The following is a 17,178-nucleotide window of genomic DNA, read 5'->3' as shown; positions in this document are numbered from 1 at the left end:
GGGTAAGCACACTGAAAGGGCCTCCTGACATTCACCTCAAATACTGTATTTTTTCAATTTCATTCTTTTACTCCTTCATGTATTCTTGTACATTCTCTAAACAGTTCCACTCTCCTCTGTGGGAGTCATATGCTGTGTGAGAGCCAAAACTCTTCTCTATTTCCCTTTTCCATTTTAACTTCCCTTCATTGCATTTCATTATGCAGGCACTTAGCTGACATTTCTAAAATCCACCAATTCTATCATCACCATGAAGGAAGAGAAAGGTCATTGAGCATGCTCTGAAACACTTTCTATTCCTAATGATTATTAGTATTACTTGGTACACATAGGCATAGAGTCCATGATCATTTCCCGGAGTCCCAGTGATACAGGAAGAATTATTACATCTGAAGGTCACTAAAGAAAAAAAAAAAATCTTACTTTCCAAATATGCCTTAACATTTAATCTTGGATTAGGATGGGATTTGACAGGTTATGAGTAACAAAGCACAGCAAAAACCAATTGCAGATATGAGATCAAAACAGAGACCCATGCCTTGTTAATGTTTCCCTTCACTGTTCACCCAATACTGTTACAGCCCAAATGTTTTTTGCAACTTCTACAGCTTGTTTCATTTGTGAACTCAGAAGGAGAAACCAGGAGAAATGAGAACATTTTATAACAAGTAATAACTTGCAAAATTAATTTGCCTTTGTTCTGTTCATTCACACTGATTCCACGAAACAGTAGTAAGCAGCTGCATGACAAATAACTTAAAATGTTGCCTTAAGTATTCAGCTTGGAGCAGCCGAACCCAAGAGTGCTCGAAGGTACAAAACTCAACCTGTTAAATCTATAGCCCAGTATTACTCCCTCTCACAAATGGGCAGTTACTCAAAATATGCACCATTAGGAAGCAAACCCAAGTCATTCCTTAGGTTCTCTCCAACAAGGTGGCTTGAAAAATTCACTGGACATCATCATTAATCATCTGTACCTTCGCTCAGGTAAGCGAAAACAATACAGTATAAGTAATTTTTAAAGAACATTAAATATGCATTGAAACAGTAATATATAAGCAACATTGTTGACTTTGGAGACTAGATTTTTTTTTAATGTAATGTAGTTATATCCACAGTATTTTCATATTTTCCCTTTTCCAACCATTTATTTTGTTCTTGCTCTTTTTTAATTTTTTTTTGGGGGGGTGATCAATTAATAATTGAACAATAAATTCAATAATACAATCAAAATAAGAGCAAGTCCTTAGATAAGATTGTGCCAATTTGCATGATCACATGTTAATGACATAAAACACACCCACTCCTATTACTCATTTAGACCCAGCCTAAGACCTGAAGCGAAAGGAAATTTCCCTTCTGGTTAGCGGTGAGATCCATTTTAAGGCTGAATACCTCTCTAAAATCACATAGCTATACCAAGTCCCTAAACACTGGGATTTGTACATTTTGGCAGAATGGAATCATTTAATTACAAAAGAAGGTTCCAGTGTGCATCAGCAGTGGCTGTGCTCTATAGGGCTGGCAGCACACAGCTGGAGTTAGTGCAGCACAGAGCCTGTGAGGCCAACAACTTCCTCTGCAATAAATGAAAAAAAAAAAAACCAAACCCAGGTGTGCTATTTGCATACCTGGAAACTGCAAAATGGATTGCCCAGGTGGATAATACTTCCATCCAATTCATCTGGGTTTTTTTTTTTTTTTTTTTTTTACAGTGTCTCAAAAGCAACCTGCTTTAAATGAAAAAGCAGTGCTGTAATACTATGCTAGGATCTGATCTGGATTTCATCCATGCTTAGATCAAGTTGCTGTTTGATGGACCTCATAGCAAGGCAAGGTTACTCCAATATGCTGCAGGTTAAAACAAAGGACCAGCCAAAACCAGTTACCTTGCTTTATTCACTTCAGCTAGACCCTCAGGTTGCTTATGTAAGACAGCCATTTCAGCTTACTTTCAGATGATTTTTCTTCCTTTTTTAGCATTTTCTTTTAAAAATGCTAGTAGGAAAAGTCTTTTGCAAGCATTATCTTCCCTCTTAAATAAGGATGGTAGTGACCACAGAATTTAGTTTGCTACAGACTTAAATTCTAGAGCCAGTCAGCCACACAGATTCAGCAGATTACACCAACTTAACACTATGCCGAATTCAACATTTACAAAATAATACTCAGCATCTCAGGAGCTCTTCACGCAGCTCAGACAAAAACATTACATCATGTTTCAGGAAAAATAGTTTGAATCCAGCATCTCACTCACAGTCAGAAAGGTCTCTGCCAAATAGGAAATCTGACAAGTAACTATCATCTTCACCTTCATAGGAGTGTTGCCAGTGAGCACACTGTAACTAGGTCAGAAAATGGGATCCTCAGCCTCTGGATTTTGTGCCCTTCTTTGCTGACTACTCAACAGGCAAGATCTTTAATCATTACGCTGTGAACAAATCAATCCATTTCAAATATCCTTTTGGAATAACTCACAATTTTTCCAGTTTCACCAACATACTATTTTTTTCCATTGTATTCTTATTGTTAGGCTATTTATAAGGCATAGTTCCTTTAAATATGTGACTTTCATTAAAGCAGGATAAACTTCCTAGTACTTGGAAATAACTACATTTTTAATTGCATCAATAGCATCATGAAGCATTGGCTAGGATCATGGCCAGTGTGAAGACATGCTCCATATGGCCCATTTATCTTCAAGATAATCATTAAGAAAACCTTCATCATTTTCACCAGTCTTAAGCATACAAGATCTATAAAGGAATAATCAATTAGAGAAATAAACTTGGTGTTCAACTTAGGGCAACTCTCTTTCACATGAAATAATCCCAGCCATACTGCGCTCAAAAGCAATCCTTGGATATGACTGCAAATAATCCCCTACCATAGGGTCTTGAAAAACAGACAACACAATGTTCTTGCCCTCAGCTTGCCCAGTCTAACCTTCTTCCCCAACTACTCCATTTGTACTATTTAACATGGGACAGCAAGATTTCTACAGAAGTTTGTACAAATCAACAACAGCAACAACAAAGCCTCCCAAAACCTAATAGTCTTGTCTCAACTCAGTGGATGGTAAAGTAACTCTGGGGGTAACAAAACATCAAACTTCAAGAAAATGAAAACTTAAAATACTTTGATTAGCAAATGGAAGGGTGATAATATTAAGAGGGGACTGGAACAGAAAGGTGGAAAAAAAAGATAACATGGAAAAAACATAACATGTTCCAGCTTCAGACTTTCAGAACTCCTTTTGACTACCAGTCCCAGGAAGACTGTTGCTGCTTGCTTTTCCTCCATAAAATTTAAGCACTGGAATTCCACCCAGCTGATAAATCATACATCAAGCTTAAGAATACTTTTGGTTTTGTTTTTGGTGTTTGGTTTGTTGTTGTTGTTGTTTTTAACTATAGTAATATTTCTACCTGAAATTTGTAGTGAAAGATGTTCAAGAAAATGTTTATATTTAATTACTCTGAAAAAAAAGAATCAAACAGAAGGACATTGGAGCAGCATTATAAAAATACATAAGTTATTCAGGTTGTGAACTTCACATAAATAAATTGAAAAGGAAAATGGTAGTGTATGAGCAGCAAAAGTGCTGTTAAAACAACCAAAGACACCTATACAGACATTTAGGTTTTATTTTTATAAAAAAAGATCAGATTTATTAGTGCCAATGTATGTTCATATAAGGTAACAGAAACTAAACTAATCTGAGTAGCAACTTACATCAAAGGATATCAAAATAATATTTCTTGTAAGTGAAACATAATACTTTGTTTAAACTTGATTCTTGCCAACTAGAAGTCCTCATTATTGGTCTATGAAGCCTTTAAAGAAAAGTTGCTACAGTCAAACAGGGTCCTGGTAGAACTTGGCACGTAAAGAAACAATTCAGTTTTCACCCATACAATACCTCTCACTCCCCTGGAGCACTCATTCATACAATACTTACATAACGCATATACATTATGTCTAAAGCCATGTATGGCCTAAAGCACATACAGTATTTCAGTTCTAAATGTAATATATCTCTACATCAAAAGCAAGTCACTGTATTTACAGCAGATGATCTCGCTCTGCAGATGAGGCTTTTGCTTGAAGATCCTTCTGTTAGTGTACACTAATGTACGTGTCATTGAATTATTCATCAAATAAGAGGTGTGTCTACAGGAAGATCTGTCTGACCATGTGCGAGGATTCTAAGGCAATAGTAGTAGTTGTTCCACAGGACTAGTGCTGCTGTTGCAACCCACTCTCCCCTGGAGCAGTAAAGCCTTCCTTTTCCAGATGCAGCCAGGCGTAGTGAAAGACATTCATGATCTGCAAGCTGTTGGCTCATAAGTCTAGAACTTCTTGGTTCATTTTTGTTTTTAATGTTAATGGAATAGCACCATAGGAATTCACTCTTGTTAGCAAACCTACCCTGGGTCTGTTTTGCTGAGTTTTTTTTCGGCATCACAGATAATCCTATTCCCATTGGAAAAAAACAACCAACCAAAAAAGTCTTTGGGAAACCTTTCTCTTGAATACTACCGCAGCTTCATTTCTGAGCAGCTAAAGCAGACAATTAGCTTGTTCGCAAAGAGGTCTGAAGAAATAAAGCTTAGCAGTGGTTCCAAATATAATGCTGAAGTTCCAGGTGATCCTTGACTATTTCTCTGTCTCGTGGATACAGGTTTTGATTCAGGACAGGTTTTTGTCTCAGTCTTTTTCTATGTTCAGTGCAAAATAAGAGCACATCATCAGAGATAGCTTACTTAAACAGTAAAACAAACATTTTTCAGACACACTGTTCAAATTCAGTCAACTAGCAACTGATAACTAGTAATGACTGATGTAACAGTTCAGACTCCTCAGTCATTAATAAAACAAAATACTCTAGAGAACAGTAATGTTTCAGAAGTAGGATTTTCCAGTTTCAAAACACTGATACCCTGATAGGATAGATGGATTTGTAAAAACTACAGAACAACAAAGGGAGACCTTCTCATTTTGCGTCTTGAGGTCCTTGTACACACCATAAGCAGGATACGAAGGCAAAGCAACTAGATAGAAGAACAATATTTTGAGTGTGTGACCCAAATGAGCCTTCCCCCCCCCTCCCCCATCCCCCACTCCTGGACATCATACAATTGTCAGAAGGAAGAACAGTCTGCAAGGTAACCTCCCATGAGTGCAAATGATTGCATCCACACACATCCATGAATCCATGACAAATGTGAAACCATGAACAAAGCTCTTATAGTCTCCCCATGTGTAAAGTCATTTCACAAGCTTTGCAGAGACAGTCAAGAATGGAGTCTGCACATCATCACCTTGACTATTCCACGGGGACAGGGGACTTCCCATGGTTTTTATTTAAGTCTCTGGTTTAGAAGTCATCATTTCAACTGAATTCATATAAAACATTTGTGCTAATAACTTCAAGGGATTTTTTAAAAAGGGACATGCCTGCCTTCCTTTCGACTGCGAGTTCTTCCTTGCCCACATTTCCTGGCAGAGGTTCTTGTGTTATTTTTTGGTGTGCACACTGTCTGGATATTTTATACTTCTGTATCGTATATGAAATCCTTTCTTGTTGATCGTATCATCAGTGTGAAAGTGAAGTAAAAGAGCTTCCCCTGCTGAATAGATTTCTTCTGGTGGCTAAAATAAATTAATAAAACAAGTTATCTGTCCATTCAGTGTATTTATCCTTTTCATTCACTTTTTTTTCCCCTAATGGATCATAGAATCATAGAATCATAGAATCAACCAGGTTGGAAGAGACCTCCAAGATCATCCAGTCCAACCTGTCACCCAGCCCTATCCAATCAACTAGACCATGGCACTAAGTGCCTCATCCAGGCTTTTCTTGAAGACCCCCAGGGATGGTGCCTCCACCACCTCCCTGGGCAGCCCATTCCAATGGGAAATCACTCTCTCTGTGAAGAACTTCTTCCTAATATCCAGCCTATACCTACCCTGACACAACTTGAGATTGTGTCCCCTTGTTCTATTGCTGGTTACCTGGGAGAAGAGGCCACCCCCCACCTGGCTACAATGCCCTTTCAGGTAGTTGTAGACAGTAATAAGATCACCCCTGAGCCTCCTCTTCTCCAGGCTAAACAGGCCCAGCTCCCTCAACCTCTCCTCATAGGATTTGTGCTCCAGGCCCCTCACCAGCTTCGTTGCCCTTCTCTGGACATGTTCCAGCACCTCAACATCCTTCTTGAATTGAGGGGCCCAGAACTGGACACAGTACTCAAGGTGTGGTCTGACCAGTGCTGAGTACAGGGGAAGAATAACCTCTCTTGTCCTACTGGCCACACTGTTCCTGATGTTCCTGATGTTCCTCTTAAGAATTGTCATGTAATTCCACTCAGTTTTAAATGGTGCTGTTTAACATCATCAAACAGAATACTTCTATCTCATTTAGGTCTCAATTACAGGATAGAATTTTTTCAGAAAGATTAATGAAATCAGAGCCTAAAATCCTAAAAGCTGGAGGTCAGCTTAAATCATGTTGACATTTTTCCCTGCATGTAGATGTTTTCAAATTATCTGTTAGAACTTTTTGCATTTGTAGTAATGTGCACTTCAAAAATCTTGAGCTCTGAGTCTGAAAATTACCTTTTCACATAATCTAAATAGGTATAGCATTATACTTGCTGCATCTAATTTAGCTTCTTGATTTTTTATGGGGTAACTCTGCAATCTTTTGTTGCATGAGAAAGAAAACAAAGCTGCTTATTCTTTTGTCCCTCCTAGATATCTTCTATAGTTCTACTGAGTTATGTAAGCGACTGGTGAGAAACATATACAATATTCTTAATCTAGGTCATCAACAGACTCCACTACCTATTTTCCATCTTCCTTAGCTCTCATGACAGCCTGTTTTGTTACTGAAACACACTGACCAGAAATACCAGCTGAACTATCAAGTCTTAAAGTTGATAGTGTGATAATATATACTAACAGTGTCTTTTTCCCCCACTTCATTTTGGAATATTTGCTTACAATAACTTTTCTATTAAATTCTGTCTTTCCTGTGTGGTCTCTGAATCTATCCATCCATATTTGACCAAATCAACCCAATGACAGAACCACTTCCCTTACAATACATTGTGTGCAGTTCAGTTGTAGCACTTTTCCTGCATCTTTGAGTGTTTAAAAAAAGCTCTAAAAGCCGTTTTACAGGTAATTTTTGTGAATGACTGAGAAGTTTGATCCAGCACTGTGGCTGAGCCAAAAAAGTGACAAATGGCTAATCAAGAACTCCTGTCAAGGACTTTGAAACCTTTAATCCAGGCAAGGACTGCAAGCATGACAAGATGTGTTTGCGTTTGCACACACAAAGAGTTGAGGAGGACTTGTGAGATCATTGCACCAGCTTTGACAAGCAGCCAACAGAACAATGCAAATCTAAAAGGATACTTCTCTTTCAGGATGTCATCTGGCCAGTTTCCGTCATGCCTCACAGTTAGAACATCTCAGAGTTATGTATGGGATAACAGGGCTAAGTTAAGCAGGTTTTTTTCCTTAAAATCAGATTAAAGTAGTAGATGAGCATATTATAAATGCTTCCCAAATGCCTTTCTCCCACTAAAATGTGACTTCATTCAAACTCATAGTTTTATGTGACAATTTTCAACACTAGTTTATTTCTCTCACTGTAAAGGAAAAAAGCTTCTAACTTTTTTTTTTTTTTTTTTTTTTTGATGCTGATAAAGACTCCACTTGCCAGCTATCTAAAACTTGATGAACCATTACAATATTTATTTTTGAAAATAATTCAAGGGAATTCTTATGTTACAAGTAAACAAACTCATATAAGAAAAACCCACTAACTGAAGCAGATAATCTAGTGTCTAGAACATTATAGTTTCTTGACCTTTTCCTTCTTCTGCCCTGCCTTTCTTATACTTTTTGCTCCAGAAATAATAAGAAAAAAGTCAGTACCTGGTTACTTACCCCAGATCCACAAAATCGACCAAGTCTCACAGCTGTCTTATCGTAACCGTCAAAGAGCTCCACGTAATCGTACCCACAGTCTGCCTCTTCTTCAACCTCAAATGTCTGAAACATCAGCTCAACTCGGTAGCCACGCTCTGCCACCAGGAGCCAGTCGCAGTCTGCCTGGACCGGATAATTGTTATCACCAAACTGAGCATGCGAGTACAGGTCTTTGAGCTTGGTTTCAGCTTTCAGCCGACCACCACACTCTAAATGGAGGGAAAATAAAAAAGAAGTAAAAGCTTATTCAGTGCAAATTAGAAGTTTCTTTTTGTAGATCTCCAGTTTATTCTGACTGAGCACATTTTAGAATCATAGACTCAAAGAGGTTGGAAGACACCTCCAAGATCATCCAGTCCAACCTATCTCCCAGCCCTATCCAGTCAACTAGACCATGGCACAAGCAGGTCAATCAAAAAAAAAGGCATAAAGTGAGTTCTCAGTATGAATAAAACCCCACCATTCTGAGTTTTCCCCATGTAAATTCTGGTTTATAACTCCAGAAGCTTGAATATATTTTGTAATTTTCAATTTTAAGGGGAAAAAAAGCACATCGAAATTATAAGGAATGTGGTTCAAGTGGTAGAACATTCTTTGGGTAGGCCTGAGGCCAGCAAGGCAAGCATCCTAAGTGTGGCACCCACAGTTCAGTGGCAATGTTTCCACGTGGCTTAATGACATTATCTGCAAGTGGCAGGGGAAGATGAGCTCTAGCACATTTGTAACACGCGATCAAGTGCAAAAGTGCTGCGTTTCATAGGACCGTCAGCTTCAAACATCACTCGGTGCCTGAAAGCCAGCTCAACACTAAGCACCACCTGCAAGCTTGCTTTTGCTACATAGTTTATTGACATGAACAGGTCTTTGTCTGCAAAAGATCACACCCAAGACAAAGCTGCTACTACCACCAAAGTCTCACAGTCAAAAATCTGCTTGAGACAAGCCTTAAGCAGGATGTCCTTGCTTTATGCTAAAGTCATGACTCCAGTACAAATTTCTATTTGTACACAGTAGCAAAATGTATGCAGAGCTTTAGAGCTTGCTTGTAATTACTTGACAAGTTAATTTAAACATGAATTAACTTCACTGTAAAAGTAAATAGTTATCTAGCCATTTTTCTTGAGAAAAGAAATTGCTGAAAGTACACCAAATAACAGTAACAAAATACAGTAGTTAGTACTTCACCCTTTCTAAATATTTTCTGCAGCTGTAACTGAAACCAGCATTTGATCCTAAACAGGCTTGTGAATTCAGCTTCTACAATAACTTAAGTGTAGGTCAATTAAGAGTGTTATTACAATGCAATCAAACAACAACACATGGAAAACTTAACTTAGAACAATATAACCACTGTTTCTTGTTTCCAAGAGATGATGGAGACCTTTTCCACTCTATAAGCACAAAATTTTGAAGGAAAACAGCATAACGTAGGTTTGTTCTTGATGAGCAAGCAAAACAGCCTTTACAACACCCATCAAAATACCAAGTGCACATGACTTTCAACCGAAACTTGATATTCACAAATTTAGAGTCAATTAGTATAATTAAATCAACAGATATGGCTGTCCACATTTTGATCCATCTCAAGTATTATACAATGATTATTTTAGAGTAGCCTGAAACAAGATTAAAACATTTCTCAACTTTGGTAAAGAGATACTTCCAATTTGACTGCAGTATCACAGACTACATAAACACTAAATATGATCAATTATATTGTTATATTGTGAAAAAATCACATTTCAGTCAGGAATTGGTGAGGGTAATGAGGAAATTATCTCTTCTAAAATGTGTGGTTTTTCTTAATAAGGAAATGAAGGAAACCTCACAGGAAATATAAATTATGTAAGCAATCTATTATGCATAATCTGTCATTCAATCTGAAATTTCCAATTTCCTTTCTGCTTTTAAAGAACAGGGAGGAACATATGATAAAGGATATTTGTCAAATTAAATAGTCCAAATGGTTATTTCTCACTGGTATTCTAAAATATACTGATGTTTCCCTCTATTCTTGATTTCATGTACTCTTTTTTTCCTACTAGACTGGATTGTTGCCAACATTAAGAATATCTCCCTGCTTCAGACACAGAACAGCTGCTAAGGAGAAAATGTTTAATGAACTCTCTGAATTTCTTCACTCTGCTTCCTACAGTGGGCAGAAGCTTAAGAGAGTTGTAGTGATACCAAGAACTGCAGAACATGGCAATGCCCTTTCTTTTGTCCTTCTTCCATGGATTATCATCTTATATTTTAGGACCAAGTATTTATTTTAGAAATTACATGGTAGCTTTTTAACTTCTTAGGACTAAGTTGCAGTTTTAAAAGTCTGTATCTGGCCTGAACAATGTGGCACTGCAATAGGATGCATGGGACAGCCGTAGCTCTGCACAGAATGGAGCAGTGCCATACTGCACTGCTTACTTAGCCTTGACACTAGAGCCAACCAAGCTGCACCACCCACCATGCTTTCTATTTTGCACATGTGGCTCCTCTACTGTAGGTAAGACATAGACTTGTACAGCACCATTCATCTGACAGTTTCACTATTCTAGATCAGCTAAGGAACAGAACTCCTGTCTTGTTTCCTGACTTTTCTAGAAGCTTTTAGGCTTCTTACAAACCTAAAAGCAAATCAGGCAGTAGTGTCTACAGTCTTTAACAAGCTGAACAGATGGGAAAAGCTTAAGCTCACACTATCTGGTTTAATGAAACAAAAGTATGTATTTGACTCAGCATTTCCATATACAATTATTACAGTCCTTTTGAAAGAGATATAGCTTCCTAAACTAAGTGACATCTGAGAAGCCCAAATGTGATAGAGAGATCCTCCTAAGGCTGACAAAAAGAAAAAGGACCTGCAGCCTCCTGCAGCAGTGGCTGCAGGCCAGGCACCATAAATGAGGCCATCCAGAAAGGAACTAGATGCCTGTGTTAAGGCAAAAAAATCACTCCCTGAGTAGTGACATTGAATGTTCTGTCAGGAACATTTTTATACATTCCTTCTGAATGGGTTATGCCTTTTCTGAGAGAGGAAAATGTAACAGAATCTCTTTCTATAAACTGTGTTGCACTTCAAAAATAGCATTTTATAAGCTTTGCTCCACCCAAGGGGATGAAGTCTTTTTATCAAATCTATTTTTAAAAACTTTACTGCTTCTACTGCTACAGTTGTGGGGTTTTTGTCTTTTTGCTGAATTATTAAATGGAAATTTGGATAGTACTTAAGCCAAAATGTGTCACAGAAGGGAAATCAGTATCATCATCAGGACCCACTAAAATAAGAGGTTGGTAAATCATTAAGATGGCAGAACACAGCAACACAGATACCTTCAGGAATAGCATGCAGTTACTCTTTAACTTCTGTTATATCATGCAAGTCAAGGGAGCAGCTGCCCTCTGCACAGCTCTGCAGGATCAAGCACAACTAGGCAGATTTTATTCTTCAGACTGTCTCATGAATGCATGGTTTTGCATGCCAAGAAAGTTTTTACAGGAAGGCACATAAAACTCAACAGATATGAGGGAAATTCCAGCAAGTCATAAGATAACTAGCAATCTTCAGAAATTAGGGAGTACACATGTGAACTTCTTTCACACAGTAACTGCACCAGTGCTGCAAACTGAAAGTGCAAAGAATAAAGAGTAGTTTTACAATGTATGTTTCTAACAAGACTTATGACCTTAAGCTATTAATCCCAAGGTAATTTAAAAATGAGCAGTTACAACCGTTTCTAATTTTCCATCTAAGGATAGGGGTTACGGTGGTAGGGAAGGGGTGGGGGAAGCATGCTTATAAAAGAATTTTCCACAAGAACAACAAACAGAATGACAGGTAGCTAAACTTTTCAGTTTGTAGAGCATTTTGCAATTGTAAGGGCTAAATAATCCATATATTGTTGCCTACTGTCTTTATCTGAAAAGAAAATCAAATTAACATAGCTTTAGAATTATTCTCAACAAAATAGAAGGGAAAAAATGATATATGAGGAGTTTTCAGCTTCACATTAACTTGACAAACACGCTGAATCATATTAACAGTGGTTAATGATCATTATTGCTATCTTAATAACTAGTAACTACTATCTACTAGAACATACATTCATGTTTTCTGCATTAATATTTATTAAGAAACAACGGATGAATGAGAATGAATTCTGGAAAACAAACGGAGGCATTACAATTGAAGAAGACAACCCAAAAAATCTCTTCGTTTTACAGCAGGCACTGAAGTTCAGAGGTTCGGCGCTAGGGGTCACTGTAAGCCAAGCAACACCGGGGGAAAACCGCGCACGCTGAAAACGTCCCAAGCAACTCGCCCGTGCAATTGCAAAACAGTATTTTCAGTTTCAGTGATTTCTGCCAAGGAACGAAATTAAATGGTAAATATACGGAGGACGCTATATTCTTAAGACCCCAAGGAAGTCTTCAGTATTGTTTTTTTCTTATTCTTCTTTGGCTTGCCCTTCCTCTCTAGCTCTAGAGGAAAGTAACTGCTGTTTACGCAAATCCCAGGCTTCTGTGTAAGCTAGAACAGGGAACTAACAGAGGTGCATCAAGTCCCAGTGAAGTACTGCCATTGTGAATGCAATGAAAAGATATTGAATATTTTACAGACTAATGACATCAACTCTAAGAAGGATCTCTTTGACTCTCCGTGCCAGTATCTACTTTTTATCAGTTGTTTCAGAATCTTTTAAATGCTTACCTAAGAGAGAGAGAAGGACAAAGAAACCTGTAAAATATTAGAGAATACTTTCTCTTATCTCAGACTTTTCCTGTTGTCTTTAAGGTTATATTACATTTAGTTGTAACATCATCTTATCTGTTAACTCATTCCATTCCTATAAAAGAAATGCCTGAATATCTTCCACTATAGAGCAAAGAGAAAGTGATTGGAAAACCTCATCCTGATTTTCTCACCTGTAGAGTGTGTTGCTTGGAAGCCTTTCCTTTGAACTGATGCATCAGACATAAAGCGTAGAAACATTTTGTTTCCTGTAGCAATAAGAGGTTCTGGTATCTTACTGCCACATAAGCGTCCCAGAATTGGTGACTTCTCACTTTCACCATCAAACACTTCCAAGTGGTCATAAGCACATTCTTGATGTTGTTCTATCTCAAATTCGTTGAAGATCTGCGGGAGCGGAGGGTAAAAATAATCAAAATGACTTAAGGTAAGACAGTGTTTACTGTATCTATATGGTACATAAGAATTGTTGGTATGTTTCAGAATACAAAGTAGAGAGTGTTAAGATGACAGATTTAACATCATTGCACCTGCAAGCCTATAGCTTTGAATAACATACTGATTTTAAGGCAATGAACTGTAAGAGTATATGAACCATCCTTCATATAGAAAGGTGTTAGAAACTTTCTAGCTAATGAATATCTTAAAGAGATATCTATTGAATTTGCACTGTTTGTGGAATTATTCAAAATTTAAAAAAAGAAAAAAGGGATCTAAAACATTGATTCGTCATATAGTGAAGGACTGATTGAAACATCTGCCAAATACAATACACACCAGCTTTTTCTTTCAAACTTACCTCCTGATATGACTAAGGCCTTGGAGAAGGACCTTTCCACATGAATGGTTATGCATGAAAGTGGTATTTTTTTTAATCTATTACTTTTTTATTACAATACTATTTCAGGCTGCACTCTTCATGGCAAGATGACATTTTTTCTAGCAAAATCATACTGAAAAATAATAAAATTATGTTGATTATTTTAAATACTTGAGCTATCCTTGGCTCTCCCAAGAAAATGCAGGGGTTTACATCCACTTAATCTGTGATGCTTCTTCAAAACATTTACCTTAGTTTTTATGCTCCAAGGGATTATTAGCCTCTCTCTCTCAATGCTCATGACAGCTTATAAGGACAAATTTGTGTCTATTAGAAATTGGAAATTGCAAATCCCTTCAAGTGAGCCTGTCCAACTGACTTTTACAAAGATGTGGAGTTTAGATTTCTCAAACTCAGAGTGTCCAGTCAAAGGCATTTTTCAAAAGTGCCCTAACCTGCAGAGAGTTAAAACCACATACAACTAATACCTGCTTTTCAAATATGAAAGAGTGTCTTCCAAGACCTGTCTGGTATCAACAATTTTAATTCAAGGGGACATCTAAGAGATTTCAAATAAGGTTTGTGACCAGGGCTACAAGAAGTCTGAAGTTTAGTGCTTTCTAATTTCCTCTCATGTAAACATTGAGAAGGTAATATGCACGTATGTCTCTGGATTTTCTGAGATATACTGGAATTCAAAGTGAAATTCAGAATCTGTTCTGTTCAACAAGATAGCACAAAGACAGTAAGTATAAATGCTCCCACAAGTAGTCAGGCAGCTGACTGCTTAGAAAAAAAACCCTAAACACTCAAAGATTAAGAAGCATTAATTAAAAGGAATAAAACTGAACTGTGAGATACTAACCAAATGTAATTATGCATTCTATCTGGTACACTAAAGCAAGTCTGAACTACCAGATTCCTTGTGGAAATCAGACAGTGTGAAATGTGATGGTAATTTATATTAACCACTGACCCAAAGGAAATACAAAGAGCTAAAACAAATTCTTTTGTCCAAAGAACCAGAATATTCAGAATAAAGATTCTGAACCTTCAGAAGTGGAGAGCTGCATGCTGCAGTGGAGGTTCATTTCACAAAAGAGTTAGGACACTCAAAAGATTGAAACTGCAGAGTCAGTTGAAACAGCTGTACAGCAGTCCCTCTTGCTCGTCTTACATTGTATTCAGGCATCCTACTTTTATGATGCCAAATTGTCATTTATGCACAAATGAAATCTGATAAATTAAAAAAAAAACACACACACACACAAAACCCAACAACAACTGAAAACACACACACACCCTAGAAAGCTGAAAGTTAAATAAAGAACTGAGTCAAGCCAATTTGGATTCAAAAGAAGCAATAGATGGGATCCAAGAGCTGCCTCTGGAACTTTGCTTTCTTTTAGAGAGAAGCTATGTCAGGTTTTTTTCACACCAGTACAAAAGGAAGGACTTCTCACCAACTATCACAGTATCACAGTATCACCAAGGTTGGAAGAGACCTCATAGATCATCAAGTCCAACCCTTTACCACAGAGCTCAAGGCTAGACCATGGCACCAAGTGCCATGTCCAATCCTGCCTTGAACAGCCTCAGGGACAGTGACTCCACCACCTCCCCGGTCAGTCCATTCCAGTATCCAATGAATCTGTCAGTGAAGAACTTTCTTGTCCCCTCGAGCCTAAATTTCCCCTGGTGTAGCTTGAGGCTGTGTCCTCTCTTTCTGGTGCTGGCCACCTGAGAGAAGAGAGCAACCTCCTCCTAGCCACAATCACCCTTCAGGTAGTTGTAGACAGCTATGAGACAACTATTTTATATAATATTTAACTTATCACTGGGATTCCCTAGCCTGCAGTACATATTATATTGTCCCACACAGAAGAACAGAAAAGTCCTAAATGTATTGTGAGTCTAGCAATGTATTCCAGCAATTAAAGAGAGAATCAGAGTGATTTGTTTTTTAAATGAAAAGCAGATCTTAATGAAGCCTTTCAAAAAGCTCAAAATACCCGATATTTCAAAATGCCCAGAACTGTTCTTTTTGGGGGGGTTGGGGGTGTTTATTTGTTTTAAGAAGTGGTCAGTTCCCAGCAGTGAACTAAGAGTAAGCTTGAAAGACGACGACTGATGCAAACTTGCCTTAAAGGTGACTTTAACTAAACAGGAAAAATACTTTAGAATATGCCCATGACTACAGCCCCCATTTTGACTGTATCATTAGTGGGAATGGTATTCAGTAATGTTACATACTGCTTCTGAACATTCAGCCCCTTCTATCTATAGCACTCAAATGAGATACGTTGGTGTCAGTTATGGATAGCTGCCTGAAAGAGACATTTAAGGCTGTGCCTTATAAACATCTGGTTGATTAGCTTATGAAAATCACTCTCTGCTACATATATTTTCAAAGCAGTTTTTAGACACACATTTAATATAACAATTACAAACTGTGTGTCCATTTATTTTCATAGGCTCCTTAATGCACCAAAAGCTTAACTTTAGTCTTTTCAGGAAAAGACTTCTCAATGATCATCAGAGTGAAAGCAATCACAATTAAGGCTTTGTTTCTGTACACATACTTCTCAAAAAAAAAATAAAAATGAAGCACAACCCTGTGATTGATGTAGTTTGTTACCATGAAGAAATCAATTATCTCCTTGTTCAATTTGACTATGTAAACTGTGAGGAATAAACTTAACTACAGTATGAAAACCCAAGGAAAAGAAGTATCTAGAATGGAAGTATGGTATTAATATTATTGACATGGCATCTTGCTGTATGACACAGACTTCAAAACATACTATATACACAGAATTTCGTAGATTGACCCTACTGATCTGCACCAAAAAAAGAAGTGGATTTCAGACTCTAAATCATAGAAGCATTTTCCAAAATTCTGCCTAGTAAATTTCTGTCAAATTTTCCCAATTTCACTGGCAAAAGCCAGTTTAAAAATTTTTTTTCTTTCCTAATCCTCTTGTAGTATTTCACTGAAACAATCCAAATGCTGGAATTTTGCCTGCTGAGGTTAAAAGTATGGAAAAAGCCTTTACAGTAACATGCACATGCCTGGCTGGCTTTGGTTTATTCAGCCAGGATGAAGAATGCTTCCTCAGAAGTGTCAGCAAGAAGGCTGCCTAAATCTGTTTTTCAGCCTTTGAATGGATGGAGCGACACAATGCTCATTTGCCACCACCCCTACACCCCTGAAACAGTTTGATCATTTTAACTTCTGGTGAACAAGGATCAAAACACAATCCTATATATGGGGTTAGGTTTTGACTAAGGTCAGCAGTTAAGAGAAGACAATATTCCTTTTATCCCTACACATCAATATTGGCTACTCCTTCTACGTCTCTGAAGCAGAGACATCTCTCTTCATAAGCCTGTATGCTACAAAACATTTTTTTAAATGAATTTCTCTGATTTTAAAACATGTAAGGCCAGCTTTTGTGGCTGTCTCCAGGGCAATTAACAAGGCAGGAATTATTAAATATGTAATTAATTTTATTTTCAGGAAAGCCCTGCCCACAACTATATACAAATTAGTTAAATAGGGGTTCTAATTTGTTTGGGCAAATCTTCACAAGGATGCTTA

General features: G+C 37.5%; 1 protein-coding gene across 8 annotated transcripts in view; it reads right to left on the bottom strand.

Annotated features, from left to right (window-relative positions):
* Positions 1-5,333: 5,333 nt before the first annotated feature.
* Positions 5,334-17,178, bottom strand: part of TLL1 (tolloid like 1) — a 268,880-nt gene continuing 257,035 nt past the window's right edge. For 7 of the 8 annotated variants that reach the window (XM_064148785.1, XM_064148783.1, XM_064148780.1 and 4 more), the window contains 3 exons: positions 12,931-13,144; positions 7,966-8,216; positions 5,334-5,658 (listed from right to left, as the gene is read on the bottom strand). In XM_064148785.1, the coding sequence (XP_064004855.1) occupies positions 5,524-5,658; positions 7,966-8,216; positions 12,931-13,144 (600 nt within the window). In that variant the 3' untranslated portion in view covers positions 5,334-5,523. Of the gene's footprint in view, positions 5,659-7,965; positions 8,217-11,432; positions 12,367-12,930; positions 13,145-17,178 lie in introns of those variants that run through there. The other variant, XM_064148784.1, reaches the window with a different exon arrangement.

This window comes from Pogoniulus pusillus, chromosome 9 (genome assembly GCF_015220805.1).
Source record: "Pogoniulus pusillus isolate bPogPus1 chromosome 9, bPogPus1.pri, whole genome shotgun sequence".
Lineage (NCBI taxonomy): Eukaryota > Metazoa > Chordata > Aves > Piciformes > Lybiidae > Pogoniulus > Pogoniulus pusillus.
Note: the sequence above shows the minus strand (reverse complement) of the source record. Positions and strands in the feature narration are given on the sequence as shown.